A 25,749-nucleotide genomic window follows, 5' to 3' on the forward strand; every position below is an offset into this window, starting at 1 on the left:
GCAACCACAAATGAATTTTAGTATTTTTTAGATGCCATGGTTTGTTAGATGGAAAAAGATAATTCCCATGTCCAAACGCAACCACAAATGAATTTTAATTAAATGAAGAAGAAAAAAATAATAATTCCCTACCATAAAAATAAAAAAATTAAAGAAGAAGAAGGAAAATTAAGGCGGGCAATAACAGCAGCATCATTTTCTCGAATATGGAAAATTAACTTTATGAGTTCGTAATGCTTTTATTTAATAATTTTTTTATTCTTTTTATTACTCTCTCTTCGAGCAAATATTTTTTGTGCTTGCTCTCACGATCTTGAGCATCGGATGATCTTCATACGTAGGATTAGGACATGCTATATATTAGAAATTGTAAAAATCAAATGGCCAAAAAATTAGAAATTATATATTTTCAATCAATTCTAATGATTTAATGCTATAGACTAGTGTCATTGCAATGGATGCTCCTTCCAACCTTGGGGACCACTTATGAGGACCCAGGGAAAACCACACATCAATCCATGTGCTAAGTTTGTCGGTCGATAGTCTCAAAAATATGGTCGGTTGGAAGAGTAAGTCGGTGATTTTCTTTTAGGAAAGCCAGTAAGTCAACACTGTGAAGCGTCGTTTTGTATTCACCACACTTAAGATTGGATACCAAAGGATGTTGAAAATGTAGTCCTATTGTTTTATTTGCCAAAAGATTCTTGGCAAGCCCCAAGAAGATAAGCTCATGGCGTGTCTTTGAATCTAGTTCAGTTGCAATTGGACAAGTGGGAACTTGTATGTACCAAGGGAAAGGATTATCCATCCACAAAATGCACTTTATATGCCACTTTGATATATGCATCCCCTAAAGTCCCACTATGAAGAAACAAGAATCCTCTAAAAAAGATGAAATCTTTAGAAATTCTTAATATATTGCTTTAATAATAACTAAATCCTTTGGAGTTAATTTAATTGTGATACATAGCTTGTTGCCTAGTGTGGTACTCCACTTCATGCAATTATGGGAATAAGCCTCTTTTGGCCATATTTCTCCATGAAGATTGCCCTAACTGTATTAAGATAACATCTCTTCCAAGATAGCTTTTCATTAAGCATCACCATGCATGTGAATAGGTGAATTACATGCAGATTTTGCCTCCTATGACTTTTATTTACTTTTAATCTTTTATCGACTTCTCTTTCATACATTACCAGTATGTTCATCAATTTTGACTTATTTTATTCTTTATTTTGCATATGGAGACCGTAGGTTTTTGCCAAATATTGTATACTCCAGCATAAAAGAGTTGCCGACCAACGATTTGAAAATCTTAGCGGTTTTCTGTGTTTTTCATTTTTTTTCTAATACCAGTTAGATTTTTTAAAACAAATTATCCTATTTTATAGAAAGCCAACCCATATTGGAGATAAAGATAGATTACGAAATTCACTATAGACTAACCATAAGATTTAATAGGCAATAGCAACTAGGGGTGGAGTTATTCTTAGATACCAATCCATACATGATCATATACGTACCTAGATTAAAATTTTCTCTAGCTAGGCCAAGAGTGTAGAAATTTTAAATTTCAAGAAAAGAAGGATATGTACCTATGAATACCTTGTATCTATTAATGTATTGTATCTACTTTGAGCACCTATTTGTCCAGGAATGAAGTATTGCTTGGAAAATAAGTCTAAAAGATGCTAGCTCATCAAAGAGGTGAAGTCACTTTTTGGTTACATCTTTTCAAATATTTTAGTAACTCAGATATGTAACTCAAAAAAAAAAAAAAAACAGCAAGCGTTTTAATTTTTCATTGCTCCCTTTATATTTACATTGTGAAGCCTTAAAATGAAGCAACATGAATGGTCAAAGATAGGTGCATGATTTTTGTTTTTGAGTAATTTTTATGAGTTATCGTAACATTGCTCTATTTTTTCTTTTTAAGAAGTCACTTTTATCACAAAAAAAATTCAGAAAAGGAACAGGACATCTTCAACATCCTTCAGATTTTTTATTTCGTTCACTGCAGTCTTGGCAGCCCTCCAACCTTTAGTATTATAGAGATGGACAGCCACATGCGGGGCATATGGCCTACATCATACCTACAAGGTGTAATTGATTATTGGGTTTTAAATCTCAAGGCGCATCTCAGTGAATTGACAATTTGAGATATTTTGAGATCTATGGAATTTCCTTCACCATGTAAATGGAAAATAAACAAAAAAAAATTCCAGTATAAGATTAAAAGTGTCAATGGAGAATCATAGAATCTAAATATAAAATTAAATAAATTATTAGGGTTGGATATGGGCTTGGTTCTAAGTATATGTATACTCAAAGCTTGAAACTCAATCCAATTACACACACACATATATATATATATATAATTATTTTCTGTAGTCATTATTTTTTTCGTGTTCCACAATTTGTGAGATAATATTTGGATATATTGAATAATTTTAAAAGATAATTAAAAAGTATAGTAAAATATCTTATTAAATACTCAGTTTCCACATAACCTGATCTGATGTCTGGTTTTGTTTTTTATTTTTGGATTTAGAGTCTGGACATAGAGTTCTAATTGATTTTGGATCTCTATTTGGATGTGAAAAAATTATATTTTAGGATTTGGATATATGGATACGGACAAATCTAATCTGAAGACGACCCGCTGCATCATATCCTTGGGCAGATTCCCTCGGATCGGATGGATACGAACCGACAACCAGTCAGCGCTGCGTAGGCGCACAAACCCCAAAGAAAAGGCGCGTTTAGATTATTTTAGAAGAAAGATTCTCCCATCCACCGGCTCTTTAAAATAAAAATAGAAGGAACACGTCAACATTTGACCTCCTCCGTAACGGCTTTGGCGTACGTCGTCAAGTTGGAAAAGAAAAAAAAAGTATGAACGTACCAGCAGCGTTTTAACTATTAGTTTTTCCTTCTTTTTAATCTCTCTGCACTTTTTTTTCCCTCCAAAACAGAATTTATTAAAACAATCTAATAAAAATATATCCGTATGAATTAAAGAATAAATATATAAAAATTTTAAAAAATATTAGATGCATCAAATGAGAGAATGATTTCTGTATGATAAGAAGCAATCATTTTTCAGGAATCTCATATTAATTTCAGTAGTTATTTGATTTGAAATTCCACCGAACCTTTCTTCCACCACATACAGTTGTTTGATTTGATACTTCACATCCTCTTGCATCCAACATAAACAACGCCCGTCTCCTTGCTATTTTGGATTGCAGCATCTCATATTTTATGCTGGAAGGCCAAGCCAACTTGAAAAGGCTTCTGCACGCAAAATAGAAGAGCGGTTGCCGAATAATCCAAGCAATTATGTCTTTCAAATTCATTAGTGGTGCCGCCATTACAAAAAAGATTTTTATTTTTTTGGTGAAAAATTAGGATGGGAGGGGGAGGGGCAAAACCACACCTGCGTAGCAATCCTCCACTGGGCCTCCCTCCCACCAAAAAATATTCGATGCGGGTTGCAAGTTTCTGCGTGCCTTCTCCAACCTGTGGAAAACCCCACTAGCCCTCCACGTGCGAGTACGTCACCCCAACACTACCTCAGTACTGATGGAAGAAAAGCATATCCACATAGAGCCATCCGGGCATGGGGCATGCAGTCCCCTGATTTAATCGACGCCTGCGCATTTCAAATCCGGACAGCTTGGATGGAGTCCAAGCCCCCTTATCACTAGGCTACCACCTTGGTGGCAAAAAAGTTTCTTTACTCAATCTAGACTGATGAACAACTGTGATGATTCAACGTGAGATGTTAAATTTTAACACAACATGCGCAGGACACGATATTATTGTGTAAAAATATTGGGACCGTCAGAAATATTAGATCATAAAGAAGTTGAATTATCGGGTTGGGTCATGGAGCTAGATGCAACTATTTAGTAAACAGAACAATCAGGAATAAGAACGTTTACTTGCAGCGCTATCTTCTTCCACGGTGACATCTCCATTTATATGGATTCAGGCATATCGAATACACGATGAAACATGTACATTGGATGTCATCTGAGGCACCAAAAAAAAAAAAAAAAAAAGTGCAACAATATGCACCATGAAGACAAAGTCAATGCAATCTAAGTAGTATGGAATGTCTTCAGCGTCCGAATGGATATGGGTTGGATTGGATACAGATTGGGATCAAAAAATTTTCAACCTACAAGACTTATTAATCAAACATATTAAAAATTCAAACCTAAACCTAATATGTTTATTAAACATCCAACTCAACCCGCATCATCTATTTATTTAAGTAGATTTTAATAGCCATTTATAATCCAAATCCATTTATGTCAAACCCGAACCTGCTTAAAGCAAATTGTTTGCAGATCAAGTCATAAATTACCACCTTTAGCTGTACCAATTATCGCATCGCTACCAACATCTAAGGAATAAGCCTATGGATGAGAGTGCATTTTCACCATACAAATAAATAGCAAGTCATACTTAGATAATTTATTAAGTGGCATTAGATGAGCTTTTCATTATTCATATCATATAATAGTCAGCAGAACAAGGGGTACCAGAAATAGTCTCAATGCCTCAGATTATATATATATTTCAAATAAAAACAGGTGAATTACCAGCAGAGAATCTTGGTTCTTGATTTAATTTCGAATGAAAAACTGCATCTTGTCAACTCTTGGCTTTCTCCAAAGTGAATTGAAGTTATAACGTGGCAAGAAAGCAACAGCACTTTGTAACCTCCATAACTATGCACAAGGCTATAGAGCAATGATTGCCAGCAGAGAGGATATAAACTTCATCACAAGTCTTCTGTGACATGTTGAAATAGACTGGCTTCTGAAGGAAAAAACAAAAGAGCCACTTACTTCTCTATGAATTTCTCAATGCATGTGATTAGAGTACTCTCTGGCACAGCTCCAACAATGGTCTCTTTCTTCTCCCCATTCTTAAAAATCATGATAGTTGGAATGCTTCTAATCCCATACTTGGTTGCAATTTCCTGGTTCTCATCAGTGTTGAGATTCAAGCATTTAAGCTTTCCATCATATACCTTTGACAATTTGCCAATAATTGGATGAATCATACGGCAGGGTCCACACCATGGAGCCCAAAACTCAACTAGCACTGGAATATCGCACTCCATGACAAGCGACTGCCATGTTGATTTTGTCACTTCTGGAACTGTAACACAAACAACCAAAAATGTTTATCGTATCGTCAAGATATAAAAGGTGACAGAACCACTGCAATAAAACTTTATAAGAAATGGCAATGCTGCGCTTTAAGCAGAGCTATGAAAAAAATTGCCAGGCAAGTTTGAAGGGCTAAATTTTCATGATATGATCCTCTTTGAATAAAAGAATGAAAGGCACAGCTTTGAAAAACAAACACTTGATGCTTAGAAAGGTATCATCTTCACTTATATATGATACCTACATATATAACAGAAGGTACATTGCAGCTGGTTGGATAAGATAATTTTGTTTAGCATCATAACGTTGCATAGTGAATTAAGATATTTTCAACATGAAAGGGCATATGGGCAAACATGTAATGGGTGTTTGAGTACCATGACAGTGTTATACAATGTTAGGATGGTTGAAACATCAAACCAACACACTGAAATTTAGCTAGAACGGAATGGGTATTGGTCATTTACTAAGGAGTCTCCAACCTTGTCCCCAAAACAAATACACCCCAAGAATTCAATCTCTTACTGGTTCTGACTCTGTCCGATGTGGACAGTCCTGGTCCCCGATATTATAAATTGGAGAAGCATGGGATCAAGAAAATGTACTTATCATCTAGATAAATCTAGGTATCTCCAATATCAATGGAATCACACCTAGAGGTAAGAGAAAGGGACAAGGGATCCATTTATATACCTCTGTATGCACTAAATACACAGTCCATGTACATATTTCATATAGGAGAAAAACAAATGTTAGACAAAAGAACAGATTTAACATGAAAATGATGTAATCAATATATAACTAAATTGGCTACTACATTATATGCCTCTAACAAAGAATAAACATATATCAAGCACATGAAAGAAACTAGCATAAGATACAATACAGTGTGCCAGGTGAGAATGTCAATCCCATAAAGAACATTGGTAGATACAATTTAACCACCTAAGAAACAGAGCTCCTCATTGTCATAAACTGTCATCAAACAAAATTTCATCAACATGCCTTATCACTATTCCACAACCAACCCAATTTCTAAGCTACCCAACATGAAACCCAACCAAGCCATCCTAAACCCAACTCCACAATTTCTATCCTAGACATAGTTCAAGTTCAGTCAGGTTAGGTAGTGTTGTGTTGGATTAAGTCTAGCTCAGTCAAGTCTAATCAAGTTAGGTCTAACTCAGTCAGGTCAATTCATGTTACAAGCATTGTCAACTTGCTGGGGGCAAGGACTCAGTCGAGATGGAAGAAAAACACAAGCTAAGTTTGGTCAACGGAAAAGCTGGTTAGAATTTGGTTTGCTTTGGGTTGCCTGAGTTACTGACATAGCACTATCTAGGCCCAACCCATTCAGACTAACATGGCTTAACTTATGCCCTAATTAAAATTTCCCACTGAAATACAAATACAAGTTATAATCTATTTGAAATTTGTTCAAAACCATAATTTCAATAAACTTCTAAGAGACTTTCAAATGGTTCACGAAGAGACTTTTCATCTACAGGCAGTGATGTGTGGGCACAACATGCTTGCCAGCTTATTATAGGCGCCCAAAAGCGCAATATACATAAATATCCAAATACAATATTTTTGAAAATTTTCATGAGAAGGACCACACAACATGCACTTGGTTGCCATCCATCTATGTCACAAGGCCATGATCGCCATCAAACACATAGATGCAATTGCTAGGCAACACAATGCTTAGAGTTGAGCTTTGAATTCCATGAATGCTTGCAGGCTCAACACCCTATGAAGATAATTACACTCACACAATACCTCAACAAGGGTTTATTTTTGATCGGTAGGAACTACAAGGCAACAGTCGGTCTAAAAATGGGATTGTTATGTCAACTTTCCACTCCCTCGGCCATTGGTCCATATTTCCCAACAAAGCTAGGTCAAGTGGTACATGGGAAGCTATTATATAAACAAACCTCATCAACACTGGAGAAAAAAGCATCATAAGAACGAGGGAAGGAGAGAGAAGACAATATGGATGACCATTTTAGTCCTTCCCTCTACTAGGCATGATTCATATTAGCGTTTAGAGTTGTGTTGGGATCAAATAAGTCCTGTAAATATTTCAGAGTATATAATAAAAAAAACATTTGGTTGCCTATCTTTCTTCAAACAATTCCGACTACCCAACACCTATCTTTCAACCATGCTCCCTGAACCTACATTTAGTAACATTGTTCCAGATCTCATTCTATACTTTTCTACATATCATATAGAAACCTAACATTGTTGAATTGGTAATTTTCCATGAACCAAATAGTCATAGAGACCCAACCTGAACTTGGCCCAACTCATGATGTCTTTTCTCTCCTTTTCTCCACCTCACAATGCATGTCCACCCATCCAGATGCATGATTAATCATCACCTCCTCCAACATGGGCATAAAAATATAACCATGTCATTCACCTCTTTGGTGTCTATAACTAGCCACACACCAACAATAAAGAAAAGTGGAAAGCTGTCATGAAAAAACCCATCTTGATGGGCTTCTAGCTTGGAGTCCCCAGCCACTAAAAACCGCCTCTCTTTTAATGTCTTTCACCAGTATGACAGTCATGGTCGATGTTGGGCCTGCAAAATCCCTTGGACTTTAATGTCTTTTAATGCCTTTTAAATCAGCTAGCATGACAGCCACTAAAAACAACTCTTTTAATTGGCTATACCTAATGCATAAAAAAGATGATATGTTAACGCAAAATAGATTTGAATTAATATATTATTTTTGTCTTAATATGTCATCCAGCAACTGCAACATAATTAGCTTATATTCTACCTTTGTAATATTTTCTCCTCAATTCTCCCTCCCACTCTTTCTACTTTTATTTAAACGCAGGTGATGAGGTGAAGGGTAAAAGACAGTTCTCTTAGGAAGAAGTGAATAACTCCAAAGCAACACATATCACCGGCCAACTGAAACCACCTCTTAAGAAAAAGGAAAAGAGCAAAAAGGAAACACCAACACCATCAAGTAGCTAAATTTAGAGAATTACACAAGTTATTCAGTGTTATGAGCACCATTATTCAAGGATGGCTGGTTTTACATATCAAACGAGGTTGCAATTAATTCAACAATTTTGCTTCACTTGAAATCCAAAGACGCCAATATCACCATCAAATTCCCATATCAGAAGGCAAATAAAATCAATGTAGAAGCAAAAGCTATGGAACTTTATGTCCATAAAAACCAACGGATTAGAAGGAAAAAAAACTTTTTAATTTGATCAGCTTGACTATTATAATATACAGCAGCAATTATTATCTCACTCACGGCATGATTTAAAGGAAATTGGTACCAGATCATTTAGAAATAATAACCATGAAAAAAAGTAAAAGCTGTCCTTTTTCCCTTAAATAATTCAAGAAATTACAGTATAGATTTAAATCCGTTACAAAATCAAAAGATACAACAAATCCTACAATACTAAGGTCCAGATCACCAATCAACCAAGAAATTACGAGAAAACAAAATCCAAAAACAAATTTCAAAATAACGTTTTTTTGAGTCAATCACAATACAAAGTTAAAATCTTTACCCTCTATAGCGGTCCCTTGCGCCTCACAGACAACCGATCCACGACGAAGACCCTTCTCAGTCGCCGAGCTGGCCGCGGATGGAGCCCTAGGAGGGCGCCGAGCGATCCTCAAACCCCTAAATTCCGGCAACAGCCCTGTTCTCCGGCGGCCAAGAGACGCGGAAACCGGCGGCCCCGCAGCCCGTGATGCTGATGATCCACCAAGAACGGGACGAGGGAGGGGAACCGCTAGCGGCTCAAGAACGGCGGCGGCGGCGGCGGCGGCGGCGGCGGCGGTGGCGGCGGCCATTGGAGGAGCCGGAGGGAGGCGAATCGAGAGAAGCAGGGGAACGAAAGCAATCAAGGAACCCACCTCAGCTGAATTCAGAGTGAGAGATGAGATTTTTATGCGATGAGTGGAGAGAGAGGCGCTCTTTGAGTGCTGACGATCTCCGGATCCTAATCGCGATAGCGAAAATTGTGGTCGGATTTGGTTCGGGTCGGGGTCGAAATATAGGCACTGGGCCTAGGGATCCATTTTAAGTTGTATCATTTAGGGAATAGTTATTTGAAAATAAATTAATTATTTCTTTATTATTTTCTGCTACAATATCATTACAACAATCATTATAATAATTATTGTCTTGGCCTCAAAATATGAAATCATATATTGTAGAATAAATAATAGCTACTATAATTAATATATCCACTCTAACCCTAGTTGATGCAATTTGTGAGGCTCTCTTTTTTTGGCATCAGTTCTTTCCATTGTATTTTTCATTTTTCCTAGTTGTGTGCTTGTGGCAAATAATAACATGCACTGATATCAAAACAAAAATATAATTTTTATTTTTTTTTGAGTGTATTTCTAGTACTCTAAAAAAAATATTTTTTTATTAAGAACATGTCTTAGACCTATTTATAAGCTAAAAAAGCTGTTATCATCCATTTCATCAAAAAAATATAAGCTACAAAAATTCCATTCTTTTTATTGCCAATTCTTTTCAGCTTGGATGCGAAAGATCGAAAAAGCCAGTAGTCAATTTATTCAAATAAAGGCTCCACTAATTTATTTCAATCTACCATGTATGAGAATTATATGTAACTAGAGCATAGAATGCACCATGCTCGCAATTAAGAAAAATAAAGAAGAGATTGGACAGCGGAAGAAACATAGATATGGGAAGTTAGATGTTTGAATTTTGCTAATGGTTGTTTCTCCTTCAATATTAATTTTGATAGGCTTTGATGGTAAAAGCTGCTATCAAAATTACAAAAACGATATCATGTTGAGATAGTGGCTTGTTCCCTGTTTGTGATACTGCTTGGGACTTTTTAAGTGAACTTACAACGAATTAATCTTTTAACAAATTGCAGTAATGCAAAATGGAAACATGATATTATATTGGAGAGCGCACACAACGATAATGGATGCCATCAAAACTAATCTTACAGAGAGAGTATACTTCTGCCTTTCTCTCAATAAGTGATGGCTTAACGGCTTTATTTCAGAATCAGTAGAATAAAACACTAGTCTCTAGCTTGGACAAAGTTAGAGCATAAATTTTAGCATCAAAATAAACCTATTCCTGGCCAATAACGTGTAAGAAAAACATATTCTCTATCACACAAACAAAAATAAAAATAATGTAGAATTCCTCCTATGATTAAAAAGGAAGTTAAATTGGAAGTTTCAATGGATTGATCAAGCACATGAGAGGGTCACCATGTATTGAAGTTCATCAAGCCATCTAAATTGTATTTCTTAGAGCGCCAAATTTTAAAGCTTCTTGAAACTCATCCTTCAAATTATAAAAGATGGTCTCAGCAAGTATGCGTAGCTTAATTTAAGAGGATCGGGATAGCTTTGAACTAGCTTTGGAAACACAGTTAACATTTTGCAAGATTGACACGGTACTTCAGATATCATTTCGAGCAGTTATTTACCATCTCAAAGGCATTAAACGGTAGTGTAATATTTGCAATAAGAACTAATAGATATAAATAGCTTTAACACTCTCCAAAATATTGAGGATTCATCCTATCACCCCAGCCGTGCTATTAGCACATTTAATTCCCAACTTAGAATATTAGGGAGATATTTTTTGAAAAATATATTTTAATTATTATAAATATTGTGGGGGATAGGTATTTTGAGAAAGGTAAAGTTTTTACGTGATATATTAGCACACTTAAATAGTTCAGGATTTTGGGAAGATGTAGAAAAAGAAAAGAAATGTTGCTTTAGAAGAGAAGAAGTATGCAAATGTCTGAAACTATGAAAAACTTATAACAATAATAGAAAATAATATTCTGTTATAATATTGAATGATAATTTTTATTATATTTATTTATAATATATTTACCCTTTACTTTTTATATACATAATAAATTATTTCGATTACCATGTTTAGTTTACTTCATAATATTCACAATCATAATTTTGCACTCTCAGTAATCACACGGTTTAGTATTTCAAAATTAGACAAAAATATTTATACATAGAAATAATAGAGACAAAATACTCAAATCTCAGATGAAGCCAAAATTATTGTTTGTTCTCTAGTTAAGAAAATTCCAATACATTTTCATTTTTATCGCAAAGATTTTACTAGCAAAATTTATTTGTTGATAATCCGTTTTAATCCATGTCAGTAGGTGGCGTCATTAAATTTGATACAGCAAAGATATCATATATCATACATAAATGATAAATAAATATTTGATGCGACAATTTACTAAATCATCTTTTTCAAACAAATATAGATTTCTCTCTTCATTTTTGCTAGGCTTCTTCAAACAATCCAAAAGACTACTATAAACCCATCTATTGAATTATAGGGCTAACAGAAAAATAATAAATTACTTTCTTGACTTTTTTTCGGTTTCCTCAAACATTTCAAAAAGTTAAAAACATTTTGAATTAGGAAGCAAATAGAAAACTTTATCATGATGTAGGCTATTTGGAGTAAGAGGTGCTATCGACCTTTAGATGATTTTTCTTGGCATCTCAATTTAATAGTACTAGTATCACATACAATGTCTTGCTTTCTTATCTATTCACACAAATAGTATGTTTGCAGAGCGATGATAAATAATAAATTTTGAAAGGAAGGGAGGGATATCCATCTGCATTTTATTACCTAGGTGCAAATACTTGAAAATGCATTATCTTAGAGACAAGCTGAGAATTAATCTCTAGTTGTTAAGCAGAGGGCTCTGGAGAGATTATAAATATTTTTTTTTTTAAATGACCAAAATATATGAAGTGCGAAATTCCATTAAGGTTTGATAAGTGCTTGAAAATTTTTAGATGAGCAAAGATTCAAGGAACTTACCTTAATGTTCTCCAAATGCAAATACTGATGCATGTAATTGCTAATAAATCTAGGAGGGGATTGCTAATAATGTAATTGGGATTAAATTAAGGTGGCCTTCCTAAATCACTTGCAGCACCATGTTTTCATTTTTTTTTTCTTGGCTTACTTGTTAAGCAGCTTTATAGGTACAGAACATTTGTTACACTCAGGTTCAAATACAATTCATATTGGAGGACTATAGGATGCTAGGATGTTGGAAACACATTAGAGAGAGCGGGAGAGTCCAAATTGGTTCCACTAAAGAGAAAGGCTAAGCATTGAGATTTTCAAAGGTATCAAAAGTTCTGCATAAAAAGAGAATGATAAAATAATGGAGTCACTCCAATGAGTAGGCTTTATGGTTGAGTTGCTTTTAGTAGGTGAATACACTCCAAAAGAGTTTGGAATGATGCATAAAGATCATCGATTTTTTTAATTACATAATCAAACATTAAGTCCGATCGATGTCCACTTAGGGCTGATCTTGTGTAGTGAGACAAATGACGCGAGCCACCCCATTGGCCTGCAATGACATCTAAGTGAAATTTATCCTATCCATGGCACCTTCACTTTGACATAATTAAACTTCAAAGATATATCCACAATAGAAGAATAAAATTTTATTGAAATAAAGACCCTCGATACCTAAGGGAAAAATCTGTCTCTAAGAAGCTGGCTAACCAAAATGAATGAAGAGGTCTACAATTTACACATTCTTCACCTTTTCTTAAACTTCATAATAATAGCTTGAAATTCATGCTAAAAAAATCATACACCAGAAAAGACTTTTTCTCTTTTATTCAAATTCCTCCGGTTAGTAGACCCTTAATATATACTGATATGTATGTTACTTTGTTCTTAAGAATTTAATCTGTGGGATTTTCCCACTTTGTTTCACCAAAAAAAAAAATAAAAAAAAAATCATACAAGAAAAAAGACTATTTGAACCAGCTTAGATGTAGATCTAGCTACTACAACGGGCCCAGGGTCTTTAAACCCTTGGTGTTAATGGGCCAAGACTGCATGAAATTGTGGTGGGCTAAAATCCAGTGTCAGGTTGAGAGACATCACGCGCGCCATTCAGTCAGGGTATGAGCCGGGGCCGGACTGCACCTGGATTTGGAGGTCCGGACTTCATCCGAGGGTTGCTCTCTTTCTATGGAAGGTGTTCTGGAACCGACTTCCTACGAGAGTAGAGCTGAGCAGGCGAGGTTGGGGGGTCCCTGCTGAGTGCGGGACGTGCGGAGTTGAGGAGTCAGCGGATCATGTGCTCTTCCAGTGCACATGGGCGCGGACGACATGGCAGTGGGCTGGGACCCCGCGGGGGGCCCGGAGTGAGCGGCTACAGTTTCTCAGGGTGACACGGCAGTGGTTAGCCAGTTCACGGACCCGTGAGGAGGGCATTAGAGCTACTTGCACAGCGCTTCAGATCTGGCTGGCAAGGAATGCCCGCACTCTCGGTGAGCGCAGGGTGTCACCGAGGTTTGTGGCAGAGCTTGCTAGAGCACAGGCCTTGGAGATCAGACCTGGCCTCTCTACAGATAGACCTTTGACAGCTCGGGACACCTGGGGTTCCCCCCTGCCTCGGCAGCTTCCCAGTTGGTGTTTTTCACCTGGGAGCCCCCACCCCTGAGCTTCCTCAAGGTCAACTTCGATGGGTCGGTTCTGGATGGCGGCACGCGGGGCGGTGCAGGCTTTGTCATACGGAGCCCACACTCCAGGGTAGTGGCCGCAGGTGGGTGTCAGTTGTTCGATACATCGGTGCCTGGAGCAGAGTTGCACGCCGCCTGGGCAGGCCTTCGACATGCGAGGGCAGTACTGCGGGCCAGCTCGATTATTTTGGAGGGGGACTCGGTCACTGTTGTCCGATGGATACAGAGGGGATTGGGGGGTGAGACCATAGACCACCTCTTGATTCGCGATATTGTGATGATGAGTCAGGGAGGGGCCACTTTGGCCAAACATGTATTCAGGGAGGCCAATGGGGCAGCCGATTGGGTGGCTGGCCATGTGGCCCACCACTCGGGGTATGCCCTCTGGGCAGGGGAGGCGGAGTTGCCATTGGCACTCCGTGAGGTCTTGTATTTTGACTTTATTGGGTGTATTCGTACCCGCTATGAAGCACCCGTTTTCAGCAAAAAAAAAAAAAAAAAAAAAAAAAAAAAAAAAAAAAAAAAAAAAAAAAAAAAAAAAAAAGGGTCCAACCCATAATAAGATGGAGAAAATCCTGAGTTATAACGCTTCCCCTTTCACACTTTCTTCTTATCTCGCTTGCGTCGTCGTTCGATCAGCCGCCGGCGACGATGGTGAAGTCGGTGGTCGGCGAAGAAACCCAACTTAAATCCGCCGAGGATCGCCTCTTCCAATCCTCCGTCCCCGCCGAAGTATCTCTCTCCCTTCCTCTCTCTCTCTTACTCTCTCTCCCCTCTCGCTTATTCTTGGTTCTTGATGAAGGTTTGGATGTTCTTCAACAGGTGGGGCTTGTCGTAGGTAAGCTAAACCCTGATTCGAACCGAGGATTCGTCTATGATTTGATCCCCACGCCGCCCACCGACGGTGGAGGCCCCGCCTGTTCCCTTGGATCCGAGGTCGGGGGCCGAGACGACAAGAAGAAGAGGTCCAAGGGTGGGAAGCCCTCGGCGGAGCCCTCCCTTCTGATCGATGGGGATTGGGTTGCGGAGCATGCCCGCCAGGTGAGAAGAAGTGCTTTAAGGATGAATAGCTATCAATCTGGGGCTTTTTACTGCTCAAAGTTTTCATTCTGATGCCCTTTTAGGTGTCGAGGATGCTGCTGGGCGGTATGAATGTGGTTGGGATCTATATCTGGGCGTCCGAGGCCTCTTTTAAGGCCACAATGCCATCGATACTCGCTCAGGTACCTTTTTTGTTTCCTTAGTGAAATTGTGGATTTTTCTTGATTGTTCACCAGTAATCTGGGTTCAGATTAGTAATAGGTTGAAGAAAAAAATTGATCTTTTTGGTCCTAATTGATGCCATGAAAGAATTGAAGGACAAAAATCAAGCTATATAATCTAAGAATCAAGTGGTCATGATCGTAATCCTTCAATTTGGCCTTTTTTTTCACTCGGCTTTGCTTATTTGATGCAATCATTATTGTTTCTTGTCATATTCTTGTTGAGTTGGGTAATAACGTATGTCTTCTTTGTCCAAGGTGTAACTCAGGTCTTAAAGTGTCATAAGTTGTATGGTAATTACTGAGTCTTCCTTTGAATTGTTGATCTATACTCAAATGAAACTTATTACTCTTGTTTGGTGTGTGGTTGACATGGACATTCTATTACTATTGCAGGCACTCAGGCTGGTTGCTCAAGCAGCACCTTGGTATGATAGTGAATTTGATGAGAGGCTGCTCATTCACATTTCTTATAGCCCAAGAAGGTTCTTTAACCAAATTCTCCTTCTTTCTATGGTTAACGGTGCAGTCTTGGTTATGAGTTTCATATTTCATTTGTTGCGACTTAAGACCTTTTATTTTCACTTGTAAAAGATTCTCAGAATTTAGTCTTAAGTGATCTAGTTCTTAATGTCAGACCATGTGTGTGCAAAAAGGAGCAGAAGGAGAGAGTGCATGAAATTCTCCACAAACTAAATCAAGTCCCAAATTGTTTTTCTATCAATTAATAAAATCCTCCAATACCTGTAATATAGTTTATGGAATAAACACGATAGCTAAATTTCCACATTGACTTCAAATTAACCACTATTAATTATTGATTCCAAAAGAAGCTGCTTAACTATCTAGAAGCCTGTGGAAAGTTCCCACCAGGCCTGATCTTTTGAAGTACTGGATAGAAAAGTTCTATTATTATATATGTCTACTTATACCTGCTTCTGGAGAGTGTCTTATCATTCCCAAATTATTGGTCAATTTCCTTGCACATAACTGGAAACATTAATATATTACTCAAGTGATCTTACTTTTTTTTTAGAAATCTTCTGCAGTTATGCGTCTAATGCATCTGAGTGTGGTGTTCTGACCATCTAACTATACACAGTGTCCATTTAATCTCTTGATGGGTATTTACTAATAAAACGACATCTTTATTGCAATTCAATAAATTTTACTATGTGGACAGGTGGGCTTGTCGTAATTGCTCATTGGCATCAGGAAGTTTGCAGCCATGTGACTTCAGAATGGGCAAGCTGTTAGCTTCTCTTCAAGCTTTTAGATGCATGTATAACTTTGAGATAAGGTATTATTTACTTTTCTCTTTTAAAAGTTTGGGTTTTATTTTGTTAACTTATCTGTAGATATTTTTTTGCTAGAATAGTTCATTTACAAAATGATTTTTTCCCTTTTCACATATGATATATCTACTACCTGATGAAACCGACTCTGCATGCATCATGTAGCATTTATTGAATTTCTTGTTTTTCAAGTATCTCAAACTCTCAAATTCCCAACTATTTCTTCTTGATATAGAAAATATTTTATAGGCCTCATGAGTATTTCAGCTCCCCCTTGTGGTTGAACCCTTTAATCTGCTAAAGATTGAGTAGATCTGCAAAACAGATCCGCCACTTGTGGGTCCTTCATGAAGCAATTGGCCACCCCGTAGCCCCCCTCATTGAGTTTGTTTGTCCAAACTCTTAGCTCCAGGTTCTTTTTGTTTTCTTTTGGGAGAGCCTTTTTTATTTTATAATTTCCAATATGAGAGAGCATGGACATTTTCAACCCTCCCTTGTTCTTTGCCATTTTGGCTTTTATTGACAATTAAATGGTGAAGCTGTCAATTTCTCCACAACCAGGTCCAATGTTGATGTAAAGATATTGGATTGCATACTTTTGTCACTTCCTATTACTGTGGGATACATGTGCAGTTACATAGATAACTAGGTTCATGCTTGTTTTAAATTATAGGTTGTGCTTCAACTAATGCCTGTTCCCTATATTATCATATAGGTTACCCATTGTTCACGTGGGACCTGTAGATTCCAATACTTTCAGGAATGTTCTCTGCAAGGGAATAACTTATGATGCCAAAGATCTGCAGAGTGCGAAAGTCTTAATAGATGGAAATTTGGTAAGACCACTCTCTTATCATGGTTTTGTAGGATCTACATCTAGTAGTATTGCTACGCTGTCTGAAAGATTGAAAGGTAGTAATGCTGGTTTACTAATTTTTGGGCTTATTGTTATGATGCTCAAAGAACTAAAGCTACTACTTAGTTTCTTGTTCTGTTCAAATCTTATGCATAAGGTATGTTGAAATGTATTGAACTCTTTGATTTATTTTCAATTTCTTGCTGATGCAAGTGATTAATGTTTATTGGTCAGAAAGGTAGATATACAACTCAAAGTTTGACTTTATAGGGAACATTAAGGGTAAAGCAAACGTTGACTAAACACGGCGATCAATGTCTTTATTAAGCATTAGGACAAAACTTTTTTTCTCTTTTGAACGGGTTTCACAAAAGATATGATACTCAAAGTATGTTTCACTGGATACAATAAAATTGAAAAACAGGGAGAAGCTAAGCACATTATCATAAGCGATAGCTGCCAGTATAGTCTGAACTGTTGAGATGTGCTGTCATCACTAAAGATGAGCAACATCACCGAAACAGCAAACTTAGTGCCTTAGCGGGGAGCTAAATGTGGTCTGTGGAGGCTATATTGGAGCTGAATTCCATTTCATAATTGGCTGTAGGTGCTGGCAGAAGATTGTGTGGCTATTGGGAATTCGACCGATACCACAAAGGTAATGTTGTCATGTTGGGGTTGTTCTTCAAACTTACTATGGAGTATGAGCAAGGAGGGTTTATTCACTCTTCTTTACAGGAGTGGAGAAGGGATGAGGAATTTTTCTTTTACTCTTATTTGAAACCCTCGTGGAATTTGATGTAGGGTGAGTAGGAGGTTTGGAGGGCAACCATTTCTGGTTTCTAAATGAAGACGATCAGGTTCAAAAATCTACTTCCATATTCAACGGTAAAGAAAAGTCAGTTAACTAATAAGTTATGTAAAATGTAATTCAATCTGCAGTTTTATAACAGAAATCCTACTTATTGTGGGTTTATGATTTTAGAAACTATTGAAGGCCTAATTTTAGGACCTAATCATCCTCTACCCTCTAAAATTGTGCTTCTTTGAGGTGACAGAAAATAATTACAGTTAATCTCTAAGGTAATATACACTTGTGGAATCTGGATCCATCTACAAAGATATTCCTACTCTAGGTTGATAGTTCCCTATAGCCCTCATTCATCCACAACATAGATAGTATGTCTAGAATGTGAGCCACCAATTAAGCTGTTGCCTGGAATAGTGTTGCTTGTAAAATGACCTTTTCAGAATTTTGCTCGTGTTTGGGTGTGTTTTATATATATATGTATATTTATCATTTAGGTGACTGAAGATCTGCATAGCATTTCAGAGGGCTTTCACAAAGTCGAATTTCTTTTACCATTCAAGAAAGACATGTCTGCTGAAGGTGCGTGGCCATTTTATAAATAAATACATTTTCTTTTATATATTTCTTAAACTAACTAGCATAAACAGAAAGAATGGTAAGTACAAGCATCAGTGATAAACCTATTATCCTATCTGTTTTTTGCAAGTAGCTGATATTTTCTCTTCTTATCAAATGGAAAATATCAGGCAAAGCATGCAGCTCTGAGGAGGTTTCAGGCCTTGTTGTCTTTAGTGGATCGGTTTGTGCCTCTGCATATTTGGGTCCAAGAGAACCTATTTCACAAGCTATAGCCGATCTAAAGGTATTTTACTAGATATCTTCTTGTATATTAACTTAGCTCTTTTGAATCCCGTTTCTATCTATTGAACATACCTGAACTAGTTTGGGCCAGATAGTGTACCAATTGAAGCATCGACACAATAAGCTTTTAAAGTAAATGATGAACATTTTTTCAAGTTTAGTGAACATGTCGGCCCATAACATATGGAAGAGCGAATGTAAGCTCATATTTGCATACACTCTTCATCCTAGATGAACATAGGTAACAAAAATGTGCACACTAGTGGGCTTCAAGTTTAAAATATGGACCCAATATAATGGATCGGAAAATAATGAACACGTTCGACATCATAGCTTACGACTGGTGCAACCAAAATGAGGGAAGGACATGGAGAAACCTGAAAGTTTTGCCATGGTGATGAGATTGTTTCTAGGTTATCTTTAGTTCTTCGTGGAAGATGTGGAAAAGTTTTGGCCATGGTTTTATCTGTCACCCGATATTTTTCATGCCTTTTTGTTTGGGTGGGGGCAGGGAACAGGGGTTGCACTGTCTCTGTGGTGGATTTCCTCTGTACTTTCGTGGCTCCTCCATTATCTTTCCACCTTGGTGCAGGGAATTGCCCTTTCATTTCAATACTGTATCTTATGATCCTTATCAACACAATTTTCTCATCTCTTATTTATATGAGTTCTTCTGTATATGCGCACTTACCTGACTGTATATGTGATACATGCATGAACATGTAGATTCATGTATATTCATATATTGCTGAATTTTTAAAACCATCAAGTCTTTGTTGTTCTGCTTAAATTATATCCTTTCATAGGTTTATGAACTTCAAGACAAAATTGAGTATGGGTTGATTTTCTTGTTTTGATAGATTTTGGGGTTTTGAGTGATGGCAGTTACTCATGAACTTATGATGCCAATTTGGTGAACTTGCTATCTTGCGCTTTTGATTGTCTATAATTTAATATTTTATATTATGCACGCTTGTTTTGGGTTGTGATGAATAAAGTATGTTCACAACTCTTATAATTGAAACCCGTGGATGTTCTAATATTTCACTAACAATAATTGACTTCTGCATCTCACTTTCTCCATTGAGGTATCTCTTTGATTTAATCTGCATTCCAAAGAAAAGAAGTGTAGTTACTGCAGAAATTGTATCCTTCTGCATGTTGATTGTTTTAGACAAGTTATGTGGTTCACTTTATTTTCTTATGCTAAGGGAGATATTATCACCAGTTTAAGAAGTAGACTTGATGTCATCTCTGATGAGGCGGAGGGAGAAGCAGCCTTGGCTGCTAATAGTAACATTGAAGCAAGTGAAGATGCATCATCTGGGAAGCCCATTCACCAGCTTATCTTACATGAATTAAGGTAATCTTCCCTGAGGTATTTTTTCGTCTCATGCTTAAAAAATAACAGTTGTATATTTATTGCTCTACCGACCAAACATCATTTATTGTTCAAGCTTTTAAATGCTGACACACTAGTCTTTTAGATTATGAATATATCCAAATCTTTTCGGGACTTAATCATATTATTGTTGTTCTCTTTATTTTTTTTTTGGCTCACTTGAATCTAGATAGTTATTCTTGTTGGGAAAAACAATCCTGACCCAAGTTTTGACACAATTTCTTCTAGTGTTCTGTGCATAACAACTCATAGGCATTCTTGTTTCACATAATTAATAGCAAGATTTGCTTCCTTGTTCCATGTTCTTGCTTCTTATTATACTTCCAAGTCGTAACTATGCTATGTAACATGTTTATTTTGGCAGTGCATATGGTATGGCGTCTTGCATTCTGCATATAAATCTTTCTTTCTGCATATAAACTTACCGCCTGCATACTTTTGAAAACAGAAAGCCCTGTTGCCTCTCTTTTCCTAGAAGAGTTCTTGTTCCATGGTTCGCTGGCATCTTCATCTGTGACTACATGCAACCATCAGAAACATTTGAGGTTTGCTCATCTTTGGCTTCTGGCAAACTGGAAATTGTACTTATTTTCCATATTCTTGTAATACCGTCGTTGTTCATTTAGTTTTCTAAGGCTAACATTGGTTTCTCCCCTATTTTCAATAGCATTTGGCCTTTTCTTTTATATGAGAAATTTATTATTGTTTTAGCATTTATTTCAACCTCCATTTTGTTAAACTAATCGTCTGTGCTAATAATGCGTAAGCATATGCTTGGCTTTTGAATCCAACAAAAGTAGACAGTTGCAGCCTTCCTCTCAAGATAAAGAAGAGCATTATCAGGATACATTCTTCATAGTTTTTCTTCACATTTTTTATGTTTCTGTCGTGATCATGATATAAAATTTTCTAGCATTATTAAATTGGTATCAATCTTTGAATCCATCAATTCCTAGTAACTTGATTAATGGCCATATTGTAGAAAAATCCTTTTCTTTTAATTTCTCTAGTAATTATCTTAGAACGTGAGAAGATTTTCTTTGGATTCTACAACTTTTTCTGATTGCTGCTTGTACATCTAGGCATTACCTGCATGGAACAGTATATGAACAACTTACTTGGCGCATCCTTCCTTTGCATCAAAGATCATGATAGAGTGCTGAGTAATTTTCTTTTTAAAAAAGGTTTGATATCAATTATCTTTACTATCACATTTACCATGTTTCTAGGATGTGAAAGATCGCTGCAAGGAGATGATGTCCATGGAAGCACCAATAGAGGCTTCCGCAATAGTAGAACCAGAAACAGCAGCAGCCACAGTGACAGAAAAATCATTTTGGGATGTAACTCATGGAGATATAGCATCCCTTATTGATGACTCCAAGAACAGAAGACATTTAACCGAAAAAGCAGGCAGTGGAAAATCAAAAGGCAGCAGTCTGTACTTTCCAATTGCTATTTTTATCCTCCTAGTGGCTATCCTAGTTGGGTGGGCAATTACATTCTCTGGACAAAAGAAAGTTGCTCCTTAGGTCAGTAACTATATTTTTTCACCCCCTCTTGCTTTTAGTTTGATGTAATTGCTACCTTTCCATTTAATTTTTGAATTCTTTTTTCTTCCTTTATTTCCTCTTTTTTTGGTCCTTTTGTTGTTGTTGTTGTCATTGGTTGTATGATATGTGTACTCGATGAGTAATGGAGGTATTGGTCGAAGTCCTGGTAGTCGTTTTTATTGTCTATTAGCCATGTTTACAGGAGCCTCCTTTAGCGAGGAATATAATTCCCGTAATCTGAAATGAAAATATTGGATGGCTCTCAATCTGCAATGGATGTTGAAATTATGCAAAGTAGGTCTTCATGTGCTTTGCTATTTGAACCATCCGACAGATGTCTTCACTCAGGATCGCTTACAAGACCAGTTCAGGGTAAAAATGCTTGATTTCATCAAGCACTGGCTGGCTAGGAGACAAGCCGGAAACAATCAGCCATCTCCAATCTCCGTTGGATCTGGACTGATGATGGAAAATTGGAAATGCGGAACAACCTGAGCATAAGCAAAGAGAGTGGATTCATCTTTATTCTTTTCTCCTATCGTAGTCGCCGAGCATCCCCAAGTTAGAAAATAATGGGTTTACGCTTGCACTAGGTGAGATATTCCGATCTTGGACAGGGGATGCTGCTCGGATGCAAATGTGTTCGTTTCATGGTTCCATGCGGTGAAGGCCTGAGTTCTTAAGATCAGCGTCAAGGCATGTGTGAAGGATTAAGACAGAGTAGCCACCAAGGTAGTAGCCTGGTGGTAAGGGGGCGATAATTCCGCCCAAGTTGCCCGGGTTCGAAACGCGCGGGCGTCGATTAAATTAGGAGACCGGATGCCCCACGCCCGGCTGGCTTGTTGGCGGTTATGCTTTCCTTCCACTTGTACCAAGGTGGCGCTGGGGTGACGTACCCACACGTGAGGCAGTGAACCCAGTGGGGTGAGCCCACGGGTCGGAGAAGGCACGCGAAAACCTGCGACCTGTATCGAACATTTCCTGGTGGAAGGGGGGCCCAGTAATGGGGCTGCTACGCGGGTGGGCTGGTCCCTCCCCCTCCCCTCCTATTTTTTACCAAAAAAAAAAAAAAAAAAGACAGAGAAGAGTATAAAAGTAGTTCTCAGAAAGGGCAAAAACTTGAAGAGGAGTTTGAACTCTAATCCACCTTTCCTAAGTTTTCAGCTTTTTATCACGTGTAAAATCTCTCGATTTTCAGCTTCATAGGGCATGCTGAATTTCTCAAAGGAACCTTGGAAGTTGCTCCAAACTGATGCTGTGGCCGATTTTCTATCATGTTTTCTGGCTCATGAAAACAAATTCACCTCGAGAATCCACCTACAAGTTTCACCTTAACGTCCGTTTCTGGTCTTGGATTCACCAGCTGCTGTAAACGAAAAAATAACAGTCACTCAACCACTTGAAGTTAATGCCATAGTGTCCGGATCAAATCAGATATATAATCAATCATTTTGTGCACTTAAGATGGAATTGCATTTTTTGCTTCGGTTGAAAGCTCCTTTTGCCCCTCAAATGCGCAATCGTCATCACCACTTCTCCTTATAGATATAAATAACATTCACTAATTGAGGTAATCCCCAACCCACTAATTTTTCATATAAATAACTTCTCCTTATACATATAAATAACATTCACTAATTAGGTAATCCACTAATTGGCGCAATCGTCATCACCACTTCTCCTTACTCAAGTTCACATGAAAGTGAACTGAAAATGCCCTCTACATAAATTTCACTTGCCTAACATTGCTCTTGAGTATGTTGAACTTGATCCATCTTCCTAAGAACCAATACGGTATCTAATAACCCCAACAGGTCATCCAATCACTAATTATCCTATACTTCACCCCAGTCAAATACGCTACCTGGCTCTACATCAGCACATCTTCAATCAGCTTCCAAACTAATAATAATAATAATAATAATGACGAATAGCATATAATCTTGCCGAACAAGCTGATAAACTTATCCTTGGAGAACAACGTTCGACAGCCCCATTTATAATCTCAGCTATCAAGCTTATCTAACCATTTATTTCGTTTCACATGGTCATTATCATTACCAATACGTCTTCTACCAGAGGAGAATAAATAAACAAGTCAATAGCCAAAATCAAGCTGATAAATATATTCGATCGATTTTTTTCCAAAAATCACGAAAAAGCAATTTCGTACACCAAAATAAACTTAAAAACGACAGAGGATCGTACACAATAAGCAAGAATTTGTCATCCAAACACAGATCTACGTCTAAGCAATCACATCACTGTCGGCGAGCACCAGATATATCCGACATGAACATCGAAAGGAAGGATTTATTATTATTATTACGTTCAGGTTCTTGTGTTCTGTTAATCTGAAAACCATCCAAAAACCCAAACAAAAAAAGAGCAAGTTCTGACGCCCAAAGAAACTAATAAGACACAAGAATTCAGGATAAGAAAGAGAAAACATAGACCTAATTCTATATACTCCAATCAAGCTGTCACCCAGCACCTAAATCTTATATTGGCACGGAACATCATTGACATCATGTACATCGATTTCGATCCCCAAAAGAGAGTAGCAGCGAGGGAAGAGGTTTTCAGACGGGGGGCAGCTTACCGGCACCAGGGTTTTGAGGGCCGGGCTTGGCGGCTTCGTCGGAGGAATCGTGGACGCTGGGCTTGGCGAGCATGAGAGGGCGGTCCTTGGCCTCCTCCACCTTGGCCTCGTCCTCGTTGTCGGTGGTGCTGAGATTGATGCAGGAGCAGCGCTCCAGGGAGGCGAAGAATGCCGAGGAGACGCTCGCCCCGACCCAATTCGCCATGCGATCCAGCTTCTCGCACGAGAGAAAGCCGGAAGTCTCCATCGCCAGGGAGGGGAAATTCGAGGATTCTAGGAGGAGCGAGAAGAACCCTAGGAGAAAGAAAGGGCAATAGAGACACCAGAGGGAGGCGTCCAAGAGCCTAAAAGGGACCTGAAGACCGCGGTCACGGGCGAGAACTCCAAAGAGAGAGAGAGGAGAGAGCACGAAGGCCGTGGGTGCCGGGGTATTTTGGTTATTTCAGTCTACTCTCGTTAGCAAAGTAAGTTATATTTAATTATTTATTTAAAATATTAGTAATTGTGATATCGAGTATGGGAGAACACAGGCGATGGGAATCGGTGGGGAAAATTGCTGAGTCTTTTATAGAAAGGTTTTTTTTTTTAATAAGAATTCAATAAGTACCGTGTTTCATAGTCTATCGATAGAATTGTTATGTTTCAGTCTATTAAAAAGTTCCTATTTGCGGAGCTTTTGACAGAAAGTCTTTTTAACAAATTTGGATGAAGAGAGCATTAGTACTACTAGTGTACTATAAACTAGGACTTCCATCCTACGTTAATTTGAATCTTCGAGCAGGTGAAGGATTGCTATTTCAGAACGCATCTTCATCAAGCCGTGCTGCTGTTGTAAGCATCAAAAAATACTGAGCCATATGGTGTCGAAACCTGAGTTTGTTCTCATACGATGGGTGATTCAATGGTGGATTTTTGTAAAAAAAGGTGAATCCTTCTTTCGTGCCCTTATCTGTGTTGCTGTCAACACAAGGGAGGGAAAAAACAGATATTTGCCCTAAAATAGTTATCTTGCTTTATGTACGATGATTAGATAACCTTGATCTGAATTGACAGCTGATAAATATTTGTCATGACCAAAAATAAACATTGTCAAAGGAAAATACAGCTGATTAAATAGAGCATACCGTATGCGACAAAAATCAGAGGAATGGGAAAGCCTAAGACGATTGGGACAACTTGATAACCTAGCTTTGATAAAATTAGCACTTGTGGCCTGCCTTTAGTCCAAAGAACATTATCCCATCCTGACCTCGCCTCTCACCAAAACTCCATAGCTATACCCCCACCATGCCTCTCCTTGACCTCTCACTGACATCTCAACAAATCTCCCTCATCCATGCCCTGTCGAACCTCCCTTCAATCTCTCTGT

The 25,749-nt window shown here is 37.7% G+C and overlaps 3 protein-coding genes across 4 annotated transcripts; 1 reads left to right on the forward strand and 2 right to left on the reverse strand.

The window, feature by feature from the left end:
- Positions 1–4,477: 4,477 nt before the first annotated feature.
- On the reverse strand, positions 4,478–9,139 carry LOC103698587 (uncharacterized). Its single transcript, XM_008780620.6, has 2 exons — positions 8,749–9,139; positions 4,478–5,179 (listed from the first exon to the last, which is right to left on the reverse strand). Exons 1-2 carry the CDS (start codon positions 9,035–9,037, stop codon positions 4,860–4,862), a joined length of 609 nt encoding a protein of 202 aa, XP_008778842.3. The 5' UTR covers positions 9,038–9,139; the 3' UTR covers positions 4,478–4,859.
- A 5,189-nt stretch (positions 9,140–14,328) lies between these two features.
- On the forward strand, positions 14,329–21,938 carry LOC103698276 (oxidoreductase, zinc-binding dehydrogenase family protein). Its single transcript, XM_008780271.5, has 11 exons — positions 14,329–14,470; positions 14,561–14,779; positions 14,863–14,961; positions 15,397–15,485; positions 16,184–16,300; positions 17,011–17,131; positions 18,457–18,541; positions 18,709–18,824; positions 20,035–20,186; positions 20,674–20,770; positions 21,455–21,938. The coding sequence occupies exons 1-11, from the start codon at positions 14,390–14,392 to the stop codon at positions 21,755–21,757; spliced, it is 1,479 nt and encodes a 492-aa protein (XP_008778493.4). The 5' UTR covers positions 14,329–14,389; the 3' UTR covers positions 21,758–21,938.
- A 145-nt stretch (positions 21,939–22,083) lies between these two features.
- LOC149752755 (uncharacterized) lies at positions 22,084–24,798 on the reverse strand. Of its 2 annotated transcripts, none has more exons than XM_089925911.1 (2): positions 24,381–24,798; positions 22,084–23,144 (listed from the first exon to the last, which is right to left on the reverse strand). In XM_089925911.1, exons 1-2 carry the CDS (start codon positions 24,625–24,627, stop codon positions 23,110–23,112), a joined length of 282 nt encoding a protein of 93 aa, XP_089782037.1. In that variant the 5' UTR covers positions 24,628–24,798; the 3' UTR covers positions 22,084–23,109. The 2 variants fall into 2 exon arrangements, with proteins under 2 accessions (XP_089782037.1, XP_089782036.1); XM_089925910.1 differs by having other exon boundaries at positions 22,084–23,141; positions 24,381–24,767.
- Between the last annotated feature and the right edge of the window lie 951 nt (positions 24,799–25,749).

The sequence above is a fragment of the Phoenix dactylifera genome, chromosome 10 (genome assembly GCF_051530095.1).
Source record: "Phoenix dactylifera cultivar Ajwa chromosome 10, Ajwa_hap1_PhDact_Kaust_v1.1, whole genome shotgun sequence".
Taxonomy (NCBI): domain Eukaryota; kingdom Viridiplantae; phylum Streptophyta; class Magnoliopsida; order Arecales; family Arecaceae; genus Phoenix; species Phoenix dactylifera.

Coding starts and splice junctions, on each gene's coding strand:
- LOC103698587 (XM_008780620.6), bottom strand. CDS start 9,037: ATGGCCGCCGCCACCGCCGCCGCCGCCGCCGCCGCCGCCGCCGCCGTT. Junction 5,180..8,748: donor GCAAGGGACCGCTATAGAGG/GTAAAGATTTTA, acceptor TTTGTGTTACAG/TTCCAGAAGTGACAAAATCA.
- LOC103698276 (XM_008780271.5), top strand. CDS start 14,390: ATGGTGAAGTCGGTGGTCGGCGAAGAAACCCAACTTAAATCCGCCGAG. Junction 14,471..14,560: donor AATCCTCCGTCCCCGCCGAA/GTATCTCTCTCC, acceptor GTTCTTCAACAG/GTGGGGCTTGTCGTAGGTAA. Junction 14,962..15,396: donor TGCCATCGATACTCGCTCAG/GTACCTTTTTTG, acceptor TTACTATTGCAG/GCACTCAGGCTGGTTGCTCA.
- LOC149752755 (XM_089925911.1), bottom strand. CDS start 24,627: ATGGAGACTTCCGGCTTTCTCTCGTGCGAGAAGCTGGATCGCATGGCG. Junction 23,145..24,380: donor CCCTCAAAACCCTGGTGCCG/GTAAGCTGCCCC, acceptor TTTCGTTTACAG/CAGCTGGTGAATCCAAGACC.